The sequence below is a fragment of the Balaenoptera acutorostrata genome, chromosome 19 (assembly GCF_949987535.1).
Source record: "Balaenoptera acutorostrata chromosome 19, mBalAcu1.1, whole genome shotgun sequence".
In the NCBI taxonomy this organism is placed as follows: domain Eukaryota; kingdom Metazoa; phylum Chordata; class Mammalia; order Artiodactyla; family Balaenopteridae; genus Balaenoptera; species Balaenoptera acutorostrata.
Window position 1 is genome coordinate 15,008,467 of NC_080082.1, and position 22,362 is coordinate 15,030,828.

General features: G+C 40.4%; 2 protein-coding genes across 3 annotated transcripts in view; both read right to left on the reverse strand.

Moving 5' to 3' along the window:
* PHLPP2 (PH domain and leucine rich repeat protein phosphatase 2) overlaps window positions 1–14,301 on the reverse strand; it is a 75,573-nt gene extending 61,272 nt beyond the window's left edge. For both annotated transcript variants that reach the window (XM_057534411.1, XM_057534410.1), the window contains exons 1-2: window positions 14,120–14,301; window positions 6,449–6,726 (exon numbers count right to left, since the gene is read on the reverse strand). In XM_057534411.1, the coding sequence (XP_057390394.1) occupies window positions 6,449–6,726; window positions 14,120–14,218 (377 nt within the window). In that variant the 5' untranslated portion in view covers window positions 14,219–14,301. The remainder of the gene's footprint in view (window positions 1–6,448; window positions 6,727–14,119) is intronic.
* Window positions 14,302–20,988: 6,687 nt separating this feature from the next.
* AP1G1 (adaptor related protein complex 1 subunit gamma 1) overlaps window positions 20,989–22,362 on the reverse strand; it is a 78,777-nt gene continuing 77,403 nt past the window's right edge. Inside the window, exon 23 of the mRNA XM_007198222.2 lies at window positions 20,989–22,295. Within this exon, the coding sequence (XP_007198284.1) occupies window positions 22,194–22,295 (102 nt within the window). The 3' untranslated portion in view covers window positions 20,989–22,193. The remainder of the gene's footprint in view (window positions 22,296–22,362) is intronic.

Genomic DNA, 22,362 nt, shown 5'->3' on the forward strand with positions numbered 1-22,362 from the left:
TATGGCATCAGGGTTTGAACCTGTGTCGGTATCCTTACAAAGCCTAGCCTCCTTTAGGGAAACAATATTATATTCTAAATGTAGATTAAAAATTTATGCAGAAGAGAGCTGAAAGCACTTCATATGTTAACGTACATCAAGAAACATAAAAAGTTAGGTTTTAAAATTACTGTACGTCATTAGTCTAATACATCATCATTTGAAAGATATACTATTTCCATGCATCATTGTTGTATAAGAGTCTTTCTAGCCTTCGTAGTCCCTGGTTCCTGTGGGGTAGACTCTAAATCCTCAGAGTTTCCTGAGTAATGGGAGTGTCTTAGTCATTCATGAGCCCCTTGGATCACCCCTCGGTTTATGCTAAGAAATGAGCTGACTCAGGATGGGGGCTGGTCACCAGAAAGACCAACCACGTGAAGAGAGGGCTGGGGCTTGGAGTGAGCCCGACCTTGGGGGAGGGGAGGGCTGGAGATTTGAGTTCAAGCACCTGATCAATGATTAAATCAATCAAGCCTACCCTATAATACCTCAATAAAAACTCTGTACTGAAGCTTCCCGATGGATGAACACACTAATGTGCCGGGAGGGTAACACGGATGCTCCCAGACCTCGCCCTATGTGTGTCTTCATTTGGCTGGTCCTGATTTGTATCCTTTATACGAAAATTGTAATCTTAAACATTGCTTTCTTGTGTTCTGTGATACATTCTAGTGAATTACTGAACCTGAAGGGGTCATGGGAGCCCCCTAAATTTTTATCCAGTTGGCCAGAAGTGCAACCAGAGTGTAAAGTCAGGGCGGTCTTGTTGGAGATCAGGCCCTTTAACTTGTTTTTTGTTTGTTTTAATTTTTATTTTATATTGGAGTATAGCTGATTAACAATGTTGTGTTAGTTTCAGGTGTAATGTCCTTTAACTTGTGAAGGAAGTTTGTGCAAACTCTGCGTGGTTAGTGTCAGAACTGTACTGCAGTAAACCAGATGGCATTGTAATAACCATTAAGAAAGAAAAAACACTGCCAATTAGACTATGACCTTCCAACAACTGTAAGATACACACTGATTTTAGAAGTATTAAAATGTAAAAACGAAACAAAGTTTTAATAAAAACAAATTACTTAATGTGTAACACATTCTTTTAAAGCTTTAAAATAGTACAGAAATATGAAACACAAAACAAAAATAATCTCCTTTTTCCTTCCTCAGGGTTAATCAGCTCAGTATGTATCCTGAAACAGGGCTTTTCATTCCACTTTTACAATATCAAGATACGGTAAACAAAACTTCCGTGACTTGTTAAGAGGTCACCCAGCAAGTCAGTGATAGTAAAGGAATTAGAACTCAGGATCTCAAATCCTGAGGGCATAATTTTCTGTTAGATATATTTTATTGATTCTTAGCTTATCTTAAAAGATAGTGTATCAACCACAGAAATCTTAGTCATTTTGATGACTGAAAATAAAAGTAAAAATATGACCATGAGCCAAAGGGCACTCCATTTTACACGGGATATTTTTACAACTTTTCAAAGAGAAGGCAATGATTACACTAAGCTTCACTACTGAGTCATCTGTCACTTAAACAGTCCAATAAAACAGACAGACCAAATAGTATCATGTAAAGGGCACTGGACTGGGAGACAGGATACTTGTGTTCCAACTAGAGCACGAGCACCAGGCAGCTAGCTGCAGGAATGTGCTTTGGACCTGACCTCTCCAGGCCTCTGTTGCACATCCATAAAACGAAAGAAAATGGTTTCAGTGATTCCCATGGGGAAGTTACTGGCCTTTTAGGCAGGACAATTCTTTGCTGTACAAGATGGTCCCACACATTGAGGACATTAAGGCTCCCTGTCCTGAATGCTGACCCTAGATGCTGGTAACCCTCCCCTGTAGTTGTGATAACCAAAAGCCCTGCCCCCACACGTATTTCCGGATGGAAAGGGCAGTGGATGGTGAGGCTGGTAGGTTAGGTTCATTTTACTAGTAGGCAGCGGTCCCCAGCCTTTTTGGCACCAGGGGCCGGTTTCGTGGAAGACAATTTTTCTACGGCCCGGTGGCGGGGAGGTTGGTGGGGGGCGGCAGGAGGCGGTTCAGGTGGTAACGCGAGCAATGGTGAGCAGCAGATGAAGCTTCACTCGCGCACTGCTCACCTCCTGCTGTGCGGCCCAGTTCCAGGGGTTGAAGACCCCTGCCAGTAGATATCTGTCTCAGGTTCCTTCAAGTGCTAAAAGTCTATAAACTAGTAATCCCTCCGTTAAATTCAAGTGACAAGTCCATGATTAAAAAAGAGTGAGGAAAGAAGGAAGTCATGGATGATTTAGGAAAAATATGGGGTAATTTTAGTGCCAGTAATCCCATTTCTAGGATGTAGTTCACGGAAATCAACAACGTAAAGAGTCATGGGCAAAGGTTTAGTCATCACACTGCTTCTAAGTGTTGAATGACTTGAAACAACCCAAACAGGTAACACTTAATGAGAACTTACCAGGTCCAGGCATCATTTTAAGTAGTTTACTTCCTTGCTCCTCAAAGTGTAGCACATCACTTAGGAGCTTAATAGAAATATAGACCCACAGGCCCCACCCCAGAGCCAATGAATCAGAATCTGCATTTTAACAAGCTCCCCAGCTGGACATTAGAGTTTAAGAAGCGTTACAAGTATTAATTCATTTAATCTTCATAACATGTATAATCTATTTAACCCTCATGATAACTCTATAATGTAAATATTATCATCCTCCATTGTACAGATTAGTAAACTGAGGACAAAGCGTTAGGCAACTTGCAAAGTAACAGAGCCAATTTGAACACACACGCTCTCAATCCAGAATCCAAGCTCTACACCATTTCTGCATATAATGTCTCAAATTTTAAACAAGTTATAGTATATGCATAAAATAGAATATTCTGTAGTTATTAAAACTGGTATCTAAGGAATTTTTAATGACACAAGGAAATTAATTGAAGTAAGCAGTAAATAAAATTGAATATATGGTGTGGGTCCAAATACGTAATTTAAAAAAATTACACACACACACTCATTTTAAAAAAGATCTGGAAAAAAAATGTCAGCATGGCGGGGGAAGGGGGAGGTAATATATGGGATCTGGTGTCAGAATGCCAGAGTTCAAATTCCAGCTCTACACTTACCAGCCGAGTGATTCTAGGTGAGATGATTAACTCTTTTAAGACTCATTTTCCTCATCTATAAAATGGGGAAAGTATTTACCTCACAAGATTGTTATGAGGATTAAGTGAGATAATCTACAAAAAGCACAAGCAATGAAAATTATTTCTCTTTATACTTTTTCATGTTTCCAAAATTTCTACAATGAACATAAATCACACTTCATTAAGCAGCAAAAAATGTTATTAAAAAAAGATATTGCATTAGACTGTCAACTGTCTTATGAAGGGCTATTACAAAGAAAGTACCTATTCTTCTGATGCGATAAACATAAGACTGAACTCAAGCAATTAACCGTTGAGTAAGAGGTCTAAAAAAGATCTTTAAACAATTATGATTAAATAGTGAAACTGAGTAAGGCACACTGTGCCAGTTCCCCTCCGGGAGGGCCTTTACTCGGAAGGAAGTCCGCCATCTATCATGAATGATGTCAACATTCCAACTGCTTGGCAGTACCTGCCTGGCCTTGAACAGGTTACCGGACCTCTCGAAGAGCCTCAGTTTTCCTCATTGGAAAGGAATAACCCTACCTCTCTTAGAGTTACTGTGAGGATTTAATGAGAAAATGTGCATAAAGCAGTAAGCCCGTTAACTAGCCAAAGAAAACACTTAATGTTAGCTAAAATCTATCATCATCATTTCTTTGGCTGGCTGAGGCTTCTTGAGCTCCTACTCCAGCAATGAAAAGATATTCGGATCTCAAATAATGTATGATCGCACTTCTGTGTGGAATCTAAAAACACAACAAACTAGTGAATGTAACAAAAAAGAAGCAGCCTTGCAAATATAGAGAACAAACTAGGGGCTACCAGTGGGGGGTGAAGGAGCAACACAGCGGGAAGCGGGGGGAGTGGGAGGCACAGACTACTGGGTGCCAGACAGGCTACAAGGATGTAGTGTACAGCACAGGGGATATAGCCAATATTTTATAATAACTGCAAATGGAGTATAACCTTTAAAAATTGTACAAATTTTTTTTAATTTTTAAAAAAAGAAAATATATTCATATCTTCAAACCTCAGTTCAACAGTGTTTTCATTATTTTGTAATCAATCATGTTTTCGAAGAGCTATTTCATTACAAAATTATCAAGGCTACAGGACTAAAAAGAGACAAACTCCATTGTAAGTATAGTTTAGATTCACAAAAGTAAATTGTGTCACATTTGGATTCTTAACTAACTACACAACTAGTAGTAGCAAGCCAATTCAAGTGGGGTTTTCTCCACTTATCTAGTATTTTTGTATATACGCACATTGGTATACAGATGAGTTAAGTCTTAGGTTTAAATACTTGAACTCCATCAATCACTACCAGCTATAATGTAGGTCAAGGCTTCCCACCTGATAAAATTAGATCAGAATCAGTGTTAAGATTTAGAAAAGCCTAAGGATCACCCAGTCTGATCCTTTCATTTTACAAATGGATTTAGGAAATGTAGTTAACTGGTGAACAAGGAAAACATTCAAGTGCTAATCTACTTTTTCAGGAATTAGTCCAAATCCTAAAGGAACACATAATAAACCCCAGTTTAGACTTTAAAATGATATCAATGTTTAGCTCAGCTAAAGGTGTTACTATCGTTGCCACATTTTTAGGTGTAAGTGGGAGCCTCCTTTCTCACTTTCAACAGTACTGAATCCACAGTTGTGAATTCTGTTTTGAGACATTTATTTATTACAGGGAAAGGGGAGGAGAGAAAGTCAATGGTCAGGCACTTAAGGAGCTCTTATTCGAGGTCTAACTCAAAGAACTAATAGTTTTTTTTTTAAAAAGCTAAATAAAAGAGTTCATACGCCCAATATAAGACTACTATGAGACTACTTTTTCTTCACGTTTATATAAAAGATTTTAAAGAAAACACAAACGGCTTTTAAACCTATGAAAATATGTTCAACCTAACTCATTAACATAAATGAAAATTAAAACAAAATAACAAAATTCCTATCAGATTTGCAAAATTCTAAGTCATCAGGCTTGAAAAAAGATTTGTCCTTGGAATGTTGAATTTATGATTCTCTAAAAACTGTTGACAATCATTTCTATTCACAATCAAGTATGTGCTCGTGCATGAGGATGTGTCTGTATATGTAAAATTTAACATATTCTGGAGAAAGTAAGGGGGAAATAGGTATACTTTTATATTATTCATCAAAGTATAAGTTCTATGAAGAGGAATTTGACAAAATCTATCAAAATTAAACATGCACAAACCCTCTGAGCCAGCAATTCCACTTCTAGGACTTTACCCTACAGATGACTTCCACATGGGAGAAATATCACAGGTACAAGGATATTAACTGCAGCAGTACTTGTAGTAAAAAACTGGTAACAACCTACATGTCCATTAATAGGAGACCAGCTAAAATTGTGGTAGATTCATAAAATGAAATACTATTTAGCCATTAAATAAGTGAAAATTATATAAATATTAATATGGAAAGATTTCTAAGAGATATTAAGTTGACATGTTGCATGTAGCACCATTAGTTTTTAAAATTTATATATAAATAATGACACATACTCATGCATGACCATAAGTACTTCTCATTCTATTTCCTTTTTTTTTTTTTTTTCTCTATTTCCTTTTATACATTTCTATTTCATTCTGTTTATATGTATTACTTAAAAACTTTAAAAATATTTATTTGGGGCTTCCCTGGCAGCGCAGTGGTTAAGAATCCACCTGCCAATTCAGGGGACACTGGTTGGTGCCCTGGTCCGGGAGGACCCCACATGCCACAGAGCAACTAAACCCGCAAGCCACAACTACTGAGCCCGCACTCTAGAGCCCGTGAGTCACAACCACTGAGCCTGCGAGCCACAACTACTGAAGCCCACGTGCCTACAGCCCGTGCTCCACAACAAGAGAAGCCACCGCAATGAGAAGCCTGCGCACCACAACGAAGAGTAGCCCCCACTCACCGCAACTAGAGAAAGCCCGTGCACAGCAACGAAGACCCAATGCAGCCAAAAATAAATAAATTTAATTTTAAAAAACTTTAAAAAAAAATTTATTTTAAATTTAGATATCCGACCTATGATATAATCCAAATGAAGTAACTATCAAATTTTCCTTCACTGACAGTTTTTAAATTCAAGAATCCTAATGTCAGCATTCCAAGGACAAATCTTTTTCCAAGCCTAGTGACCCCATAACCATCATCAGCTCCAGCACGAATAAAATCCTAAAGCCCACTTCCAAGCAGAAACACATGTGACTTATACTGCAGGAGAATTAGTGGTAAAACTCTGACCTCACCTGACCAGGTCTCCATGAAGCTGCAAATAAAGACGTTCCCTTCCCTCTCCAGCACAAATTTCTGACGTTGGCGTGTCTACTGTGCAAAGGACAAGATGTAAGTCAGAGGAGGAGGAGGCAGCGGAAGAGGCGCTGACTGCAGTGGCCGTGGCGGTGTCTGCTCCGTACAGGTAAACACAGCCTCTCTTCACATCTTCTCTCAGCCAGTCTCTCTCTCGAGAGCCAAACCTACTTCTCCTATTCAGACAATGTCTGCTCCCATTGCGTTTCATAGTTCTCTAAAAACGTCAGGAAAAAGAAATCATTAGCTCAAATGTCTGACTGAATTAGACACATTCAGTCCTCAGCCCGCCTTTCCACCCCGTAGTCACCAATACTTGACTCAGTACCGCCTCCTCTCACAGAGCCTTCTGCACCTGCCATGCCCATCCCTAAACTGAAAAATTTCATTCTCTTTACTGCTAGCTGTTCATGTCTCTGTCCATCATCTTCTCTTTTTTTTCTATTTTTAATTTTTTTACTTTTTTATTTTTGGCTGCGTCAGGTCTTAGTGGTGGCACACGGGAACTTCATTGCGGTGTGCAGGTTTTCTTTCTCTAATTGTGGCGCACAGGATCCAGGGCATGTGGGCTCTGTAGTTTGAGGCGCACGGGTTTAGTTGCCTCGCGGCATGTGGGATCTTAATTCCCCAACCAGGGATCAAAACCCATGTGCCCTGCATTGGAAGGCCGATTCTTTACCACTGGACCACCAGGGAAGTCCCTGTCAGTCATCTTCTGACCTTTTCTTTTCCTTCATGTTTTCAGAAAAATGTCAAGAACAACAGTAGTGTACCTACTACCTAATTTTCACAAACTTTAATATGTTGCCATATTTAGTTCAGATCATGATTCTAAAGAACATACATACGATATATCCTTACATATATAGCTACAGCCACCTACCTAAAAAAATCCCATTCCCCTCCCTCTCTCCCCAGAAATAAACACTCTACTATAGTGTTTGTCATCCCATGCATTTTTTTTTTAATTTCTGATTTTTATTGATTGATTGATTGATTTTTGGCTGTGTTGGGTCTGTGTTGCTGCGCATGGGCCTTCTCTAGTTGCGGCGAGCGGGGGGTACTCTTCGTTGCGGTACACGGGCTTCTCATTGCGGTGGCTTCTCTTGTTGCCAAGCACAGGCTCTAGGTGAGTGGGCTTCAGTAGTTGTGGCATGTGGGCTCAGTAGTTGTGGCTCACGGGCTTAGTTGCTCCACGGCATGTGGGATCTTCCGAGACCAGGGCTCAAACCCGTGTCCCCTGCATTGGCAGGTGGATTCTTTTTTTTTTTTTTTTTTGGCAGGTGGATTCTTAACCAATGTGCCACCAGGAAAGTCCTCCCATGCATTTTTTGTTTGCCATATACGTATATATCTATAAACTCTATATAGTATTGTTTTACATGATTTAAAACTTTATCTAAAACCTAACATACTTATGTTTCACCCTGTAATTTTTTTTGTTTGATTCAACATTGGTTTAGAGATATATCTATGATTAATACACCCTGCTCATTCTTTTGAATAATATTCCATTATACGAATACACTGAAATTTATCCATTCTCCTGCTGAGGGCATTTAGTTTGTTTCTAATTTTTCACTGTTGGAAACAATGCTGCAATAAACATTTCTGTATGTCTCCATATGCAAACTGAAAGTTTCTCTAGGGTCCTAGTCCTCTGCCTCATATCCCAAATAAGGAATTACAGAATCAACACAATACTGCACAAATATTCTTTCCATTATCCTCATGTTTCAAAAAAAAAAATTACTGTTGCATTTGATAACTTAGGTATGCATATACATTGTGAAGTCACATTATCTCAAAGCAAAAACAACTGCTACAGTAATATAACAAGTTTCTAAAGATCAATATTTACCTGCTCTATTTTTTTTTAAATGGGCCATTTCTATTCCCATTAATAAAAAACTAATTTCCACAAACAATTACACTGACGCACCTCTCCAGGACCACTCCCCACTGTATTTCACTCTGTCATATCCAACTCCCCAAACACACCAACTATTCCACAATTCTGTGACTTGCCTGAAATGTCCTTCTCCATCTTGTTCATCTGAATATTCTTCAAAATTACTCAAATGTCACCCTCTCTGTGGAGCTTTCCATGTCTCCCATCCCTGCTTTCTCCTCTTAATTAAAAAGAATTAATAACTCTACACTCTCCTCCACAGAACTTCTTCACCTTAAACATACTTCCATTACCATGTAAATCACAATGAGCTTTTAATTATTTATTTGGTATTTCTTCTTCTCTTATACACTGAGAACCTATTACAGTACTTAGCACCTGGGTGGCCCAGAGATGCATGCAGAACTCAGTGATGTCACAGACATTTATTCCCAGTCTGTACTTTAGCCTAATTAGCTTTAGTAAGAAGTTGAACAAACTTGGGGAAAAAAAATCTCCATTTTTATAGGAAACCCTATCATCTTTCCTCTGTATCAGCCACAAAGTAAATAAAATACTTTTGCTTCTATTCCTCACTGGAAAACAGAAATATCTATAAATAAAGCAAATATTATTTTTGTAATTACTGAGATTAAATATTTGAGGATTACTGTAGCGCCTAAAATTAAATCTCTGAAGATGATAAAGAAAGGGGAAGGAAAAGTTAGAAGGTATTCCCCACATGGAGAGAAAGAAAAACAAGAAATCGAGAATGGCTTCATTGTTTAAATTTATAATAGGTGAATCGATCATTTTACAGATCTTAGGGATTTGAGTATAGCTAATCAAAACCATGAGGATTATTACTGATTCTAACTTTAGATAAGTAGGATAAACCCCTGCTACAAGTGGGAACTAGGTGTCTTTCTTCTCATCAAGATCATTTTCTCAAAGCTGAACATCTCAGAATTAACAAAGGGCTTTTGAGCACTTATTTTATAAACACAGGGACAATCATATTTGCACCACTAAATAATCTTAACCACTGCATAATTAGACAGTGATTTTAAATATTCCTTATTTTTTAATCTTTGGTAAAGATCAACTGAACCATCTGAAAACAGTATTCTATATGGTGCAGTAACATTTATACAAAGAAGCTCTGCATTCTGCAGTCAGTGGAGAGAAATTTTGCTTACTGCTATTAAGAGAGGGCCAGTGGACACCACTCCACACATCCACCAAAAAACTTCTTTAAAAAAACTTTTTAAGGTCAAATAATATCCCACTAACCTTCTCAATCTTAGAAAAGTCAAGGCAGACCCCAGGAAGTATTACATTAGTTCATCCATGATTTTTCTTCTGTGAGGATTTTTAACAGTCATTTTTTAATGTGTATATCTATTTCCCTTAAGACTATAGATAAAGTCTTTAAGAACTTTACACTGTTGAAACCCATGTGTTGTTGGTCAAAGAATGTATCTCCTGTTTATATGATATATTCCACCCCATGAAAATAAACTGCTGGGTTAAAACTTTAGTAGATATCATTCTCTTAAACCTGTCCAATGGGCATTTAAAGGCCTAGATACCAAGCAAGCATAGCCTTCTGGCAACAATCTAGATGGACTGTTTAGCTATCATTAGTTACTGCTGAATTACCTAGTGCTTCCTTCTCCACTACCTAAACCATCAGGTAAATGTTGGAAAGGTCACTTCTGTCCTCTGAGATGCTTGAAGCTTTTAGAATCACTATTCCACTGGAATTGCTAGATGGAGAACACTTTATTTCCTCCCTTTACTCTTATATAAGAACTATTGACAAGTTTCTCTAAAAGGCAACATAACTATAATCATCCTCACATCAAACAAATGTATAAAGAGCACATTTAAGACTTAAAGATATTTCTAGAAAGCCGAAATCTTCAGAGTAAGCCATGATTTAAGTACTCACTTCAGTTTTACACTTTTAACCCTCTAAAAATGAGGGCTCTGATCAGTTCAAAGGTGATAAACTATTAAACGCCCAATGAACTAACTCTCAGGTATGCATGGTAGAACAGGATCTACTGAAGTAACTCTTCATACTCAGTGAGTTCTACTAGACTGTGAAATATCCTAAAGTAGGAGATATGTTCCTGCATTCAAAACTTTAGAATATGGGCTCATCTCTAGGAATATACATGCTAAGGAATATTTTGGAAGGGGTGGATGAGACAAAGAGGGGAAGAATATTTCAGTTCATTAAAGTCTTTTTGGTAGTAATTGATTTTAAAAGCCATACACACACATTATGTTGATAAAAACCTGAAACTATTGTTGAAAAAACACATCTCACAGAATCCACTGACTAGATTAATTATAACTTCATTTCTTCTACAGACTGAGAAAAAAAAAAAGAAAAAAAAAACTCTCCAAATTTCCAAACATCTGGAAATTTCTGCTTCAAGGATACTCCCAATAATCTTAAAGAGTATTAAAAATCTCATACTTATATTCCAACTACAGTTATAAAGGACTATATTCTAAATAGCAATTTGCTATGGAGAAAAGGGAACCCTCTTGCACTGTTGGTGGGAATGTAAATTGATACAGCCACTATGGAGAAGAGTATGGAGGTTCCTTAAAAAACTAAAAATAGAACTACCATACGACCCAGTAATCCCACTACTGGGCATATACCCTGAGAAAACCATAATTCAAAAAGAGTCACGTACCGAAATGTTCATTGCAGCTCTATTTACAATAGCCAGGACATGGAAGCAACCGAAGTGTCCATCAACAGATGAATGGATAAAGAAGATTGTGGCACATATATACAATGGAATATTACTCAGCCATAAAAAGGAACGAAACTGAGTTATTTGTAGTGAGGTGGATGGACCTAGAGACTGTCATACAGAGTGAAGTAAGTTAGAAAGAGAAAAACAAATACCGTATGCTAACACATATATATGGAATCTAAAAAAAAAAAAAAAAAGAAAATGGTCAGAAGAACCACCTGCGGGCAAGATGGGAATAAAGATGCAGACCTACTAGGGAATGGACTTGAGGATACGGGGAAGGGGGAAGGGTAAGCTGGGACAAAGTGAGAGAGTGGCATGGACATATATACACTACCAAACGTAAAATAGATAGCTAGTGGGAAGCAGCTGCATAGCACAGAGAGATCAGCTCGGTGCTTTGTGACCACCTAGAGGGGGTGGGATAGGGAGGGTAGGAGGGAGGGAGATGCAAGAGGGAAGAGATATGGGGACATATGTATAACTGATTCACTTTGTTATAAAGCAGAAACTGACACACCATTGTAAAGCAATTATACTCTAATAAAGATGTTTAAATAAATAAATAAATAGCAATTTGCTAAGTAAATCTGGGGGCAGATTTTGAATCAAATTTTCCAGTATGCCATACGGTGGACCTAGATCTAACCTGGCTAAAGTTACACCAGTTTAGCTATATTAGCCTTTTTAAGAAGATCTATACTCTTTGACAATAATGATGTTCATGATTTGGTATTAAGTATAAAAGAGTTACAAAAAAAGAATGGTAAGCCTTTTTCAAAGGGTTTTCAGAAAAGAACATGTAGGAGACTATGGCTTTCTTCCCCATTCTGAAAGTCTTCTACTTACATATTCCTTTCCAGTTTCACCTGACGCAAAATTCAACCACTCAGCTACTGAAGGGAACTTCTGTCTGTAGAACACACCGCACCTATTCTTCATAGCCGATCCCATTTATTTGCAAGGATGCAAAGGTCTAAGACACTGTTAGCCTCCCACATCACCAGCTCAGCACTATAATCAAGATCAATTTCTGGACTCTTTCTAATGGTCCCCAGATTGGAACCCCACGGAACCAACGGTAGGTTGGACCACCTCCTGGAAGTGTAGGAAGGTCAAACCTTTCAGAAAAGATCCTCATTTCTCAATTCCTTCCCTCCCACAACTCACTCTCTCCCCACCAAAAAAATAGTTGTAAAAATAGCCAAGGCTGTTTACCTTCTAGGCCAGAGGGCACTACCTATCTCTCAGACCTGCCCTTTCCTGATAAGCCAGGCCAGCAGAACTTTTTTAAGTTCATTCACAATTTACATTTTTGCGACCTTACAGTTTTAAGTAAATATCCAAAAGCCTTTGAGTAATTATATTTAATTAAAATATAATTTTAATATAAATTATATTTAATATAATGTGAGTAACTATATTTAATATAAAACATGATTAAAGTAAATATGTATAAGGTCTATGCAGAAGTGGAGATAAACTATGAAAAGTTATTTCTTTAAGTCGCTGCATTAAGACTGGGAGGTAGTAGCAGAAAAAATGTGTTTTTTTTTTAACATCTTTATTGGAGTATAATTGCTTTACAATGGTGTGTTAGTTTCTGCTTTATAACAAAGTGAATCAGTTATACATACACATGTGATGTTTTATATTTTAGAGTTCTAATTTATGTTGTTTCATGGATTCACCAGATGCTTCAAATCGATTATTTTTTTCAATGTTGTTGTTTCTTTGTGATGCCCTACGTATAATCTTAGTGGCGAGTATATAGTGCGCACCCTCAATCCCAAAGAACAACTATTACTTAATGAATTTTTAAACATTATGCATTTTCATTGTTTTGCAAAGTATTTTTTAAACACGTCAAATCTAAATTTTCTTTGCTCTCTTCCTTTTCTCTGGCAAGTTTTAAAGCCCGCTGATTCCTCTTCTAGAACTTTAGAAGGAACTCCACTCCATCTCCAGGACACCTAGTTTACATATCTGACCTACAGAAAAATTTCTCTCCAACTATTTCGAAGGCTAGTAGAAAACTCTATCCAGTGTGTCTCCCACAACCCCTCCTTTTAACCACCTTCACTGTCCCCTTCCCACTCTACATTCCTTGTGCATTTTAACTTCTTGTCATCACCTTCAAGACTCCGCTCCCCCCTTGCCTGCATCTGCCTTCATTTCCTCCTACTCCCCCCAGTTCCTGCCAAAAGCCCCGTTAGCTGCCTGTTGCATAACTGCTCCCCCGTCACCGTCTCTCTGGATCTTCAGCCCCACTCCCGCCAGCAGGAATGCCCCTTTTCGTCCAACCCCTCCTCCCTTCTGCAACACGCCCAGCGATTCTCCGAGATTAAGCTCCTCCGGGGATTCTCTCTCCAGGCCCGCGCTCCGGAGCGAGAAGCGGGTCTTAACTTCGGTGGTAAGCTCCGAGGGCAGAGGCGGCCCACTCCAGCCGGCGCAGCCCCAGCACACCGCAGCGCCCGGCCAATCACCGCCGCCATCCTCCCGCTGGGGTGATGTCTTCAGGTGTCCGGGGAGAAAGCCCTGCGTACTATCAGCTCCGCTCTCGGGCCAGGAGCCGCCGGCCTTGGGGCCCCGTGCGCAACCGGGGGAGGCAGAGGCGGGCCCCGGGGTCCTGAAGGAGCCGAGTGGCGGCGGCGACCGGGTGGACGCCGGCCCCAAGGCGTGGGCCTGCGAGGCGGGTGGCACGCGGCCAGGGATGGGCAGCGGTGGGGACGGAGGCGGCCGCGGCCTCGGCGGGGGCCAGCTGCAGAGGCCTCCGCGGGTGCCGCGGCCCCTCCAGCCGGGTTTTGGGGGCGACTGAGCCGCAAGGCTGACTGACCGACGCGAGGTGGGGGTCGCCGGCTGCCTCGGCCACCCCGCGGGGTAGGGGTGGCCTCTCTCCGCTCTCGCTCCCTCCCCAACCCGCCCGCCCACCTCACCTTCAGGACCCGGATCCCGCCCGGCCGGCGGCTCGCGGGCGCTTCGGGCGGCTCCGGAGGTTCGAGCGGGCCCGCGGGGCCCGGCTCCACCTCCCCCATCTGCGGCTGGCGGAGGCTGCACAGGGACGCCCAGCCGGCGCTACGCCGCACGGAGCCTCGGCGGCGAGCGCGAACAGCCTGCGGCCCCGCCCCCCGCAGCCCGCCGGCCCAGCCCCCTGCCGCCCCGCCGGCCCCGCCCCACCCGCAGCCCCGCGGGCCCCGCCCCACCCGCAGCTCTTTCGGCCCTGCGTAGCCGCGGGCCCGGTGCGTCCTGGGCGCAGCGAGCCGCAAACCACTGGGCGGGCGGCAGGGGACCTCGCGGGCGGAGGCCGGCGCCACCGCAGGGCTGGGCCTCCGTTGTCGGCCGCCCTCGGTTTGGAGGAATGAGGTACAGGGAGGATTATTTGCTGCTGTCCCCGCCTCCGAAGTACGGGCTGGACAAGGAAGGGGAGGGTGGAGGGCTGCACCTGTCAATAGTGACGCGGGGACGCTGCCCTCCGCCAAGGGTGGCTCTTGTAACTGACCTTTCCCAGACCTTCCCTCTGTACTTCAAAACCGGATGCCTATATTCAATATCCTATGATAAAACATAATGGAAAAGAATATGAAAAAATAATGTATATATATTTATAGCTGAATCACTTTGTTGTACAGCAGACATTAACACAATATTGTAAAACAACTATGCTTCAATTAAAAAAAAGAAAAAGAAAACACTGGACTGTCACCCTAACGTACAAAGCCATTGAACTTTCACCATTGACTGTCACCCTCACGTACAAAGCCATTGTTGAGAATTCTCACCTTAGCAAGGCCCTTACTCTTCCTTATTAAAGATGCTCACGGCCTTCTTCAGCAAATTCGACCCCACCTCGTGTACAAAATGTCATCTCACCTCCCAGCCACATTTTAATTTCTCCTCATGTAGTAAAATTATCAGAATATTGTTCTCTGCTTCAAGCAGTAATGTGGTCTGGTCTGAAAGCCATTTTATTATTTGCAATTCTAGTTCAGAAAATTTTTATTATTTTCTTTTAGTTCCTGCAGTGATAGTTTTGTGACTGGCCAGTGGGCCAAATCAGACAGCCAGATTCCAAATTTCAGCTCTACCTCTTATTATTAGATCTATACCCTTGTGCTATTTTATCTAAGCCTTTGGTTCTTAGCTGTGAAATAGAAATTAGTCTGTATAGTAGTTATTATGAAGATTTTGCAAATGCATACAAAGTGCTTGACACATAGTGATTCATAGGTGTCACTATTATTCTGAATTTCCAAATTTAAGAGACACTCAATTCCTTAGAGTCCTCTTGTTAATTCTGCTCTAAATTGTCTTAGGATACCTTCTAGACCTCTGGATTTTTAGGTCTCCCCCTCCTACACAGGTGTTGAATCTTCAGGCAACTTCTAAGGAATTAGCAGAAAAAAACAATTTCTTGTGCTTTGAAAAATTGGTATAAATGGTATCACCTACTAACCATTGCTTCAGCTTGCCTAGTCCAGACCAACTATATGTTAAGAATATTTTAATTGTAGATTTAGAACAAGAGTTTGACATCTATCAGTGCAGTCTCTTCCCCTCTTCTATGTATGCATTTATAGATACTTTAAATTCCAAGACAAAATTTGACTCTTACAAAGATTCTAACTCTGTACAAATTATTTCTTCTGTGAAAGTTTGGTCACTACTTTCTCCCCTCTCATGAGTTACTTTGTATATACCAAAATTCCAATCTCCAGTCATCATCATTTCTTTGTCTCATTTTAGTGAATTTAAAATGATGTCTCTGTGAGTCTGGTGTAAAGTGAAAAAAACTCTCTAAGTTGTCTACCTCCTGGGTTTTCCTTCTACCCTGAAATTACTTTCAAGAAAGCTACTCAAAGTAGTTGGATTCCCATTTCAGTGCTTATTGGGTAACTTCTTCCAGCAAGAACACTGGTATGTAAGGGATAAGCACCAATATGGAGACAGAAGTGGACTTGACCAAGGGCAGACAGGCAGAGAAAAGAATGAAAATGTGGTTCAGAATTAAGTGCTTCTAAAAGCCCGTTTCTTGAGGTACTACACATTACCTTTTCCAGATCTCATGAGCAGAAGCTCTTTATTAGCTTATCATCTGAAGGGGAAGGATCCTGTCACACGACCAGCATTTGAGTTCATGCTGGGGAACAGCAGTGGTAGATGATTTTTTTTTTTTTTTTAATTAATGGGAGAGTGGGCTAAAGCATCAATTCAGAATATGCTAAAAGTTATGTATTTACTATTTCTTCAACAACAGTAGTACCTCTTTCAAAAAGAGAACAAAAAAGCTACGAGCCCAGGTGTTGCAGGGGATAATTTATGACGCAGCTCTCTTTAAAGGTCTCCATGGTTTAAGATCCAATTCAGTTAAGTGGTGACAAACAGTTGATTCTGAGTTTTCTTTTCAGATCATGTATTGCCATTAACATTTTATACTGTTTCAAAGGTCACATATTTATGTTCTCCCCCAGTTCAAGGCAGCGTGCATTATGTATGCCAAGGGTTATGTAACTACAATTTCTAGAAATGGTAAACAGCTGAGACTAACCCTAAAAATAAATTCCTCTGGGATTTTTTGTGCAAATATCCATCTGCCCTCACTGCAGGTTCATCATTACAAAAATCAGTTTGAATCAAGCCAAGAGACAGAGAAGTCATTAGACTCCCTCCTCTCTGTACCCTTCCTGTAAGCAGCTGTGCATACCTCTCTCTTTCCACCTGGAAGGGGTTGGGGAGGGACACACACACACACACACTTTATCCCAGGAGCTCTTCCTAATCTTCACTACAAAATGGAAAGAAGGTCTGGAGAAGGAGAGTTCACGTCTGTAAGATTTTGGTAGAGGAGCCATAAGAGCTTACTACATTTTCTTCTTTATAGCTAGTTCCCACTCCTTTGATGATCACAAGTCATCTTTAGGCCTAAATCCTTTGTTATTTCTACCACAGATTGAGCAGATTTAGATATTCCTTAGTTTCAAATAAACAGGCTGTATTTACCTGGCTCCCAGGTTTGAAGGATTTTTTTTTCCTTGAACATTTTTGTATTGTTGAATATGGGGACAACTGAACTAGGGAAGGAAATAGCATGAAAAATACTTTTAAAAAGTGATAAAAATTAATTTGGTCCTTCTGGATGGAAGTTCAAATCTGAACACTATTCACTGTATTGTTAAGTAAATGTCTGGAGTCTATTACTGGCTAACGTTTTCTACTGCAGCTTTTATATTTTCATCTCGTTACATGGAGATGAAGGTGTCAAGTAAATTTAATATTAGAAACAAAGATGAATTTTAACTAAGCCACATATAAGAAAAGATTATAGAAATGTCACTTATCAAACAGCACCAAAGGGCACTTCTGCATAAACTAGATAATTGCCAAGGCCTACTTCCTTCTACTTCTCAGTTAGGGGACTAACTATCACACTCTCCCTCTTCTCAATAAGGGACTATCAGGGATCATCTGAGTACTAGAACACATAAGCTCCCAACTTTCAACCACTCTCACTTCTATGGAAGAGTTCATATAAAATAGATCATGAAACAGAATTCATTTGGCTGGTCAAGCCTTCCTCTTCTTAGTCACAGATAAACTTGAACAAGTCACAAATAGACGCTTTTAACTAAAAGCTCATGACCACCTCTAACATACAATTCATCTTGACATGATTTCTTTGCCTTGTGTGAGAATTCACCCATGTGGAGAATACCAGCATGGAAACAATCACTAGTTAAAATTTCCAATTGCACTTTTCACTGTCTGTAACTTCAAGTTTTTAAAAATTTGTTCAAGTTCCTCTCTTGGTGAGATTTCTGTGTAAAAGGAACATTAACAGGTCAGTAAGTTTAGCTCAAAGCTCTGGAATAAGAACTCATCAAAGGCTTCTCTAATCCACTTGTAAGAAGTGAGGAAGCAAAATTTAAATCATTGAGTATTGACTTTTTATTAGTCACTGTTCATAATTTGTTTCAACCAAAAGACAATACACACAGCAGAATTCTAATGCATCCCATGTAAATGTTTACATCCATTTTATTCCTCACTCGCCTCTAAGACTTATCATTTAACTTTAAATTTTTTTTACATCTCAAAAATATGTCTGCAATAATTAGAACTTCATTAGCTGTCCCACTTGGAAACAGCCTTTTAATATTTTTACAGTAAAGAAGATGTGATGGGGCTTAATGAAAATGTAACTTACAACATTATGAAAGAAAAGGGACTATACAGGGACACAGTGGGAGTTCACAAAGGAAAGAGTTCAGAAGCTCTTTCCCATGAGGCCCCCAAAGAGAAAACGACAACAAAACACACAAAGCGCAACAGCAGGTTCCAAAAACAAAAACAAAAACAAAACTCCAATGTTCCATCTTGAAGCCAGAATCAGCCTCGTGGAAGTTCAAGAAGCAACTGTGCAAGCTGCTTCAGCCTTTTCTTCTGTTTGAATGTTCCAGGTCCTGGAACCCTGTAGATGGGACCCACTCACTGCTATTGCTTGAAGAAGAGTTATTCACTTCCAGTTCTACAAGTAGGCCCACCCTCCCGAGCCAGAGCTGGTCAAAGCGTTTTAAACTTCAGAACTTTCTGAGCACGTCTCTTTTCAGTGATCCTCCCCATTCCCAAACTCCTGAGTGCACAGACATGTACCACCTCTCCACCAACCACAAAGCTCGTGAGTATCCATCCACTTTTTGCTCTCTAGCTCACTCTCTGTTTAGGACAATGTGGGTAATACACATTCACTAGAAAAAAACATACGCATTCAAACTTTCCTTCCCCTAGTTCTCATAGCCCAAATATTTTCCAATGCAGAAGATAATGAAGTTGAACCTCAAAAACAGTATCCCCTAATTTCCAACCTCTCAGAACAACATAAAAATGGAAAGCATGTTATATAGTAGACGGAAATACTCAAACCATTAGTGCTGGACAGTTTTCTTATATAAATGGGACAAACAAGGGGTACGAAGCACATCTTTTACCTAACAAGAGGGAAGAATCCCCTCCCAAATGTTACACTGAGGAATGTTTCTTTAAATTAGAAAGACCTTAAAATGAACAGATGATCACTATACACAGCATGAAACATTCCATGGCTGTCCAAATTACCTCGAGGTAACAGCACCGGAGCATAGGGGGAGAAGCTTCTCGGGCAGAGCACCCTTCCTACAGATTTCTGAGATTACTTAGACGAATTCTCCCTTAGGATTACTGTGGGGGTGGGGAGGGAGTATAGAATAAAAACTACTCTGGAAGAGGGGAAAAAAATGAGGTAAAAGTGCATGTGAAATTGTCCAAGTAAGTGTGTTTAGGCTCACTGCTTATCACCCTGGAGTTATGAAAACAGCCATGGAAATCACCCTTTCCTCACAATGGCTCTGAAGTTGTAAATCTAAACAAATTTGCTCCCCCTTGAATGGTTATACTAGGGAAAGAAATAACTGAAATGTGCAAGTATTCATAGAAATTAAGAGATTCCTCCTTTAGCAGCACGGCCAAATGAGAGGAGAACGAATTCTGATCCTAGAAACTAAGGCACGCTGAAGCTTTCAAAGATCCAATCATTTGAAACAGTCTTCACAACCATCAGTATCCTAGGCAGTTAAGTTACCTGGCCGCTAGTCCTTTAATACGGTGCTCAGGTTCACTCTCTGGAATCATTTCATATTCTACACAGCACCCTTTGTGTTAAGGCCATGATTTTTACTCTGTCTAGACAAAGCTATGGATGATCACATAACTCTACCTCAAAACTACATTCACCCAAGGAGACACTTTGTTCCGAGAGTAGACCCTTTCCAGCCCCATTAGCTAGCACTGTCTCATAGCATGATCTTCAGCAGATTTCTGAGATTCAAATCAGTTCAACTAAAGAAACTTGAGCTGGTTAACTATAAACGTGAGAGAGAAAATAAAGCCTCAACCACAAGAGGAATGTTAGACAAATTCTATTCAAGAAATCCACCAATATTATGTTAATCCTATCACGTTTCACAGCATTAAGTATCCATCCAATGAAATCAGTCTGCAAAGAAACCTTTAAAGACTATTTTTCATCGCACAGGCAGAGCAGTTGTTTGAAACACACACTAGACCACACTTACTTTACTGAAAACTATGCACAAGATAATATCCTGTTCTTGACTCAGTCAACCATTTACCCACTAGAATAAGTTTTAGCAAATCTTGCTCTTAAAGACTAAAATAAGACCAGAAAGTTCCCCCTTCGGAGCCTTTAGTTCAACTCCAGTTTGTCAAATGTTAGGAATAATCTAGCATCTGATACAGACCTAGATTTGACAAGACACTGAAGATTTTAAGTAAAGGCTTGGTGAAATGGAGGGGGAAAAAATGGATATCTGTATCCAGTTTTAAGACCAAAGCCAAAGTGGTCCTTGTACTGTACTCAATACAGTAATGATTGCAAATATTTTAAGAGCAAGGTGGGCCTGACTTTTCCTTTTCTTTAGTACATCAGACATGGCACCTGTGCACCCGAACGTACACAGTACATTCAACATGTGCCACAGGAGAGTCACCTTACCTCATGCCAGCAACTCAGTGTTAAGGTTTGATAACATGAGGGTCCTTTCTAAAAGCACTCGGCACTCTCACTAGTTTAAAAAGCTCCAGATCTCAAGTCTTTGATGCAGATACTCATAAGATTGGCCTCTCTTGAGAGACCAACTTCTCACACTCAGGAAAGGATATTCCTACCCTATGGTGTCCATAAGACTTCCTCTGACACGGGGCAAGGAAGCTACAAGGCTTCATTCCAACACCATAAAGTACGATATAGGAAAGATTTCTTTAACTGTGTGGTCTTTATTTCAGTGCCAGTGTTACAGATACAACACAAATGTTCCAGTTAGAAGAAGGAATTCAAACGGAATGCCAAGGTCCAAGCCAGGCTCAGGAAATAAAAAGGGAGATTTAGAGTAATGGAGAAGATGACTCCAATATGCTCTAGAGTGAATCAGATACTCACTCTTCCTGTGGGCAAAGGTGCTTTTGTTAAGGAGTCTGTACTTTAAAAGTGGCGAACTCCTCTTTCCACCCATTTACCATAGTTCAGGCAAGTTATGGGTTTAGGAGAAACTTTAAAATTTGTGGTGGGAATAGGGGCATTAATAACTATTAATATATCTTTTGTAAATTGTCCACTTTGCACTTTAAGGGGACTCAGTTTTGAAAATCATGGAGAGTACTCATGACTACAGCTAAAGAATGCAGAGAAAGGGGGGCTGGAAGAGCCTTTGAAGTTTCTATTACAAATAGAGCACCATATCCTTCATGCCAAATCTAAACAAAAGCTCTTTTTAACTGCATCTGTCCAGTGTTTACAAATAACCTTTCAAGGTCTGACCAGTTCTTGGTAACAAACATACATACATGTGTGTGTCTGTGTGTATACAGCAATGCACAGAAAAGGCTACCAGGAGCCTAATGCCTCTTTCAAACATTGGGGGAACCAGTAGAAAAAGGCAGGGCTCCCTCATGTCCACTGTTACATTTCCGTTCTCAATGCCAGATGTAAAAAGCGCCTGAAGATGGTAACCCAGCTAGTGAGGAGTAAATACCCCACCTCGCCCAGTCCACAGAGAAACACAGTAAAAAGAAGGGGCAACTCCTTGCTGCAGAGACAGAGTGAGTGTCTTCTTGCCATGAATTCCAGTCCTCTCCTCCAGACCAGCTGCTGATTTCCTCAGGGGCTCAGGGAATGTTGATTCTGGCTGTAAATGTAGGAGGGGTGGAGAAGTGCAGAAAAAGGAGAGGAGGAGGAAGAGTGCAAAGTAGCCTCCAGAAGCAGCCGGCCTCAACAGTGGAGGAGAGGAGATTAGTCTTTAACAACGCTTCAAGGTCAGCTATAACTTTAGGAAAATCCTCCTCAACAGTTCTCTTCAGCTCCTCATGCCCATGGTACAGTTGGGGGGGACTTGCAGCGATCATAATCTCCTTCCCAGAGTTCCTTTGATTGAGTGGGATAAGAATGAGAATGGTGCTGGACCCTCACTGCCAGGACTGAGGGGGAAAGTTGTTCACCTCTGCTAGATCTTGCATTGCTGAGCCCTTGTGATTATATGTGAGCTTGATCCGCATTCGCAGCTGTTGCTGTGAGAAGAAAAGAGAATAAAAAATTACACACTGAAATAAAATCTTTAGAATCTGTACAGTCTAC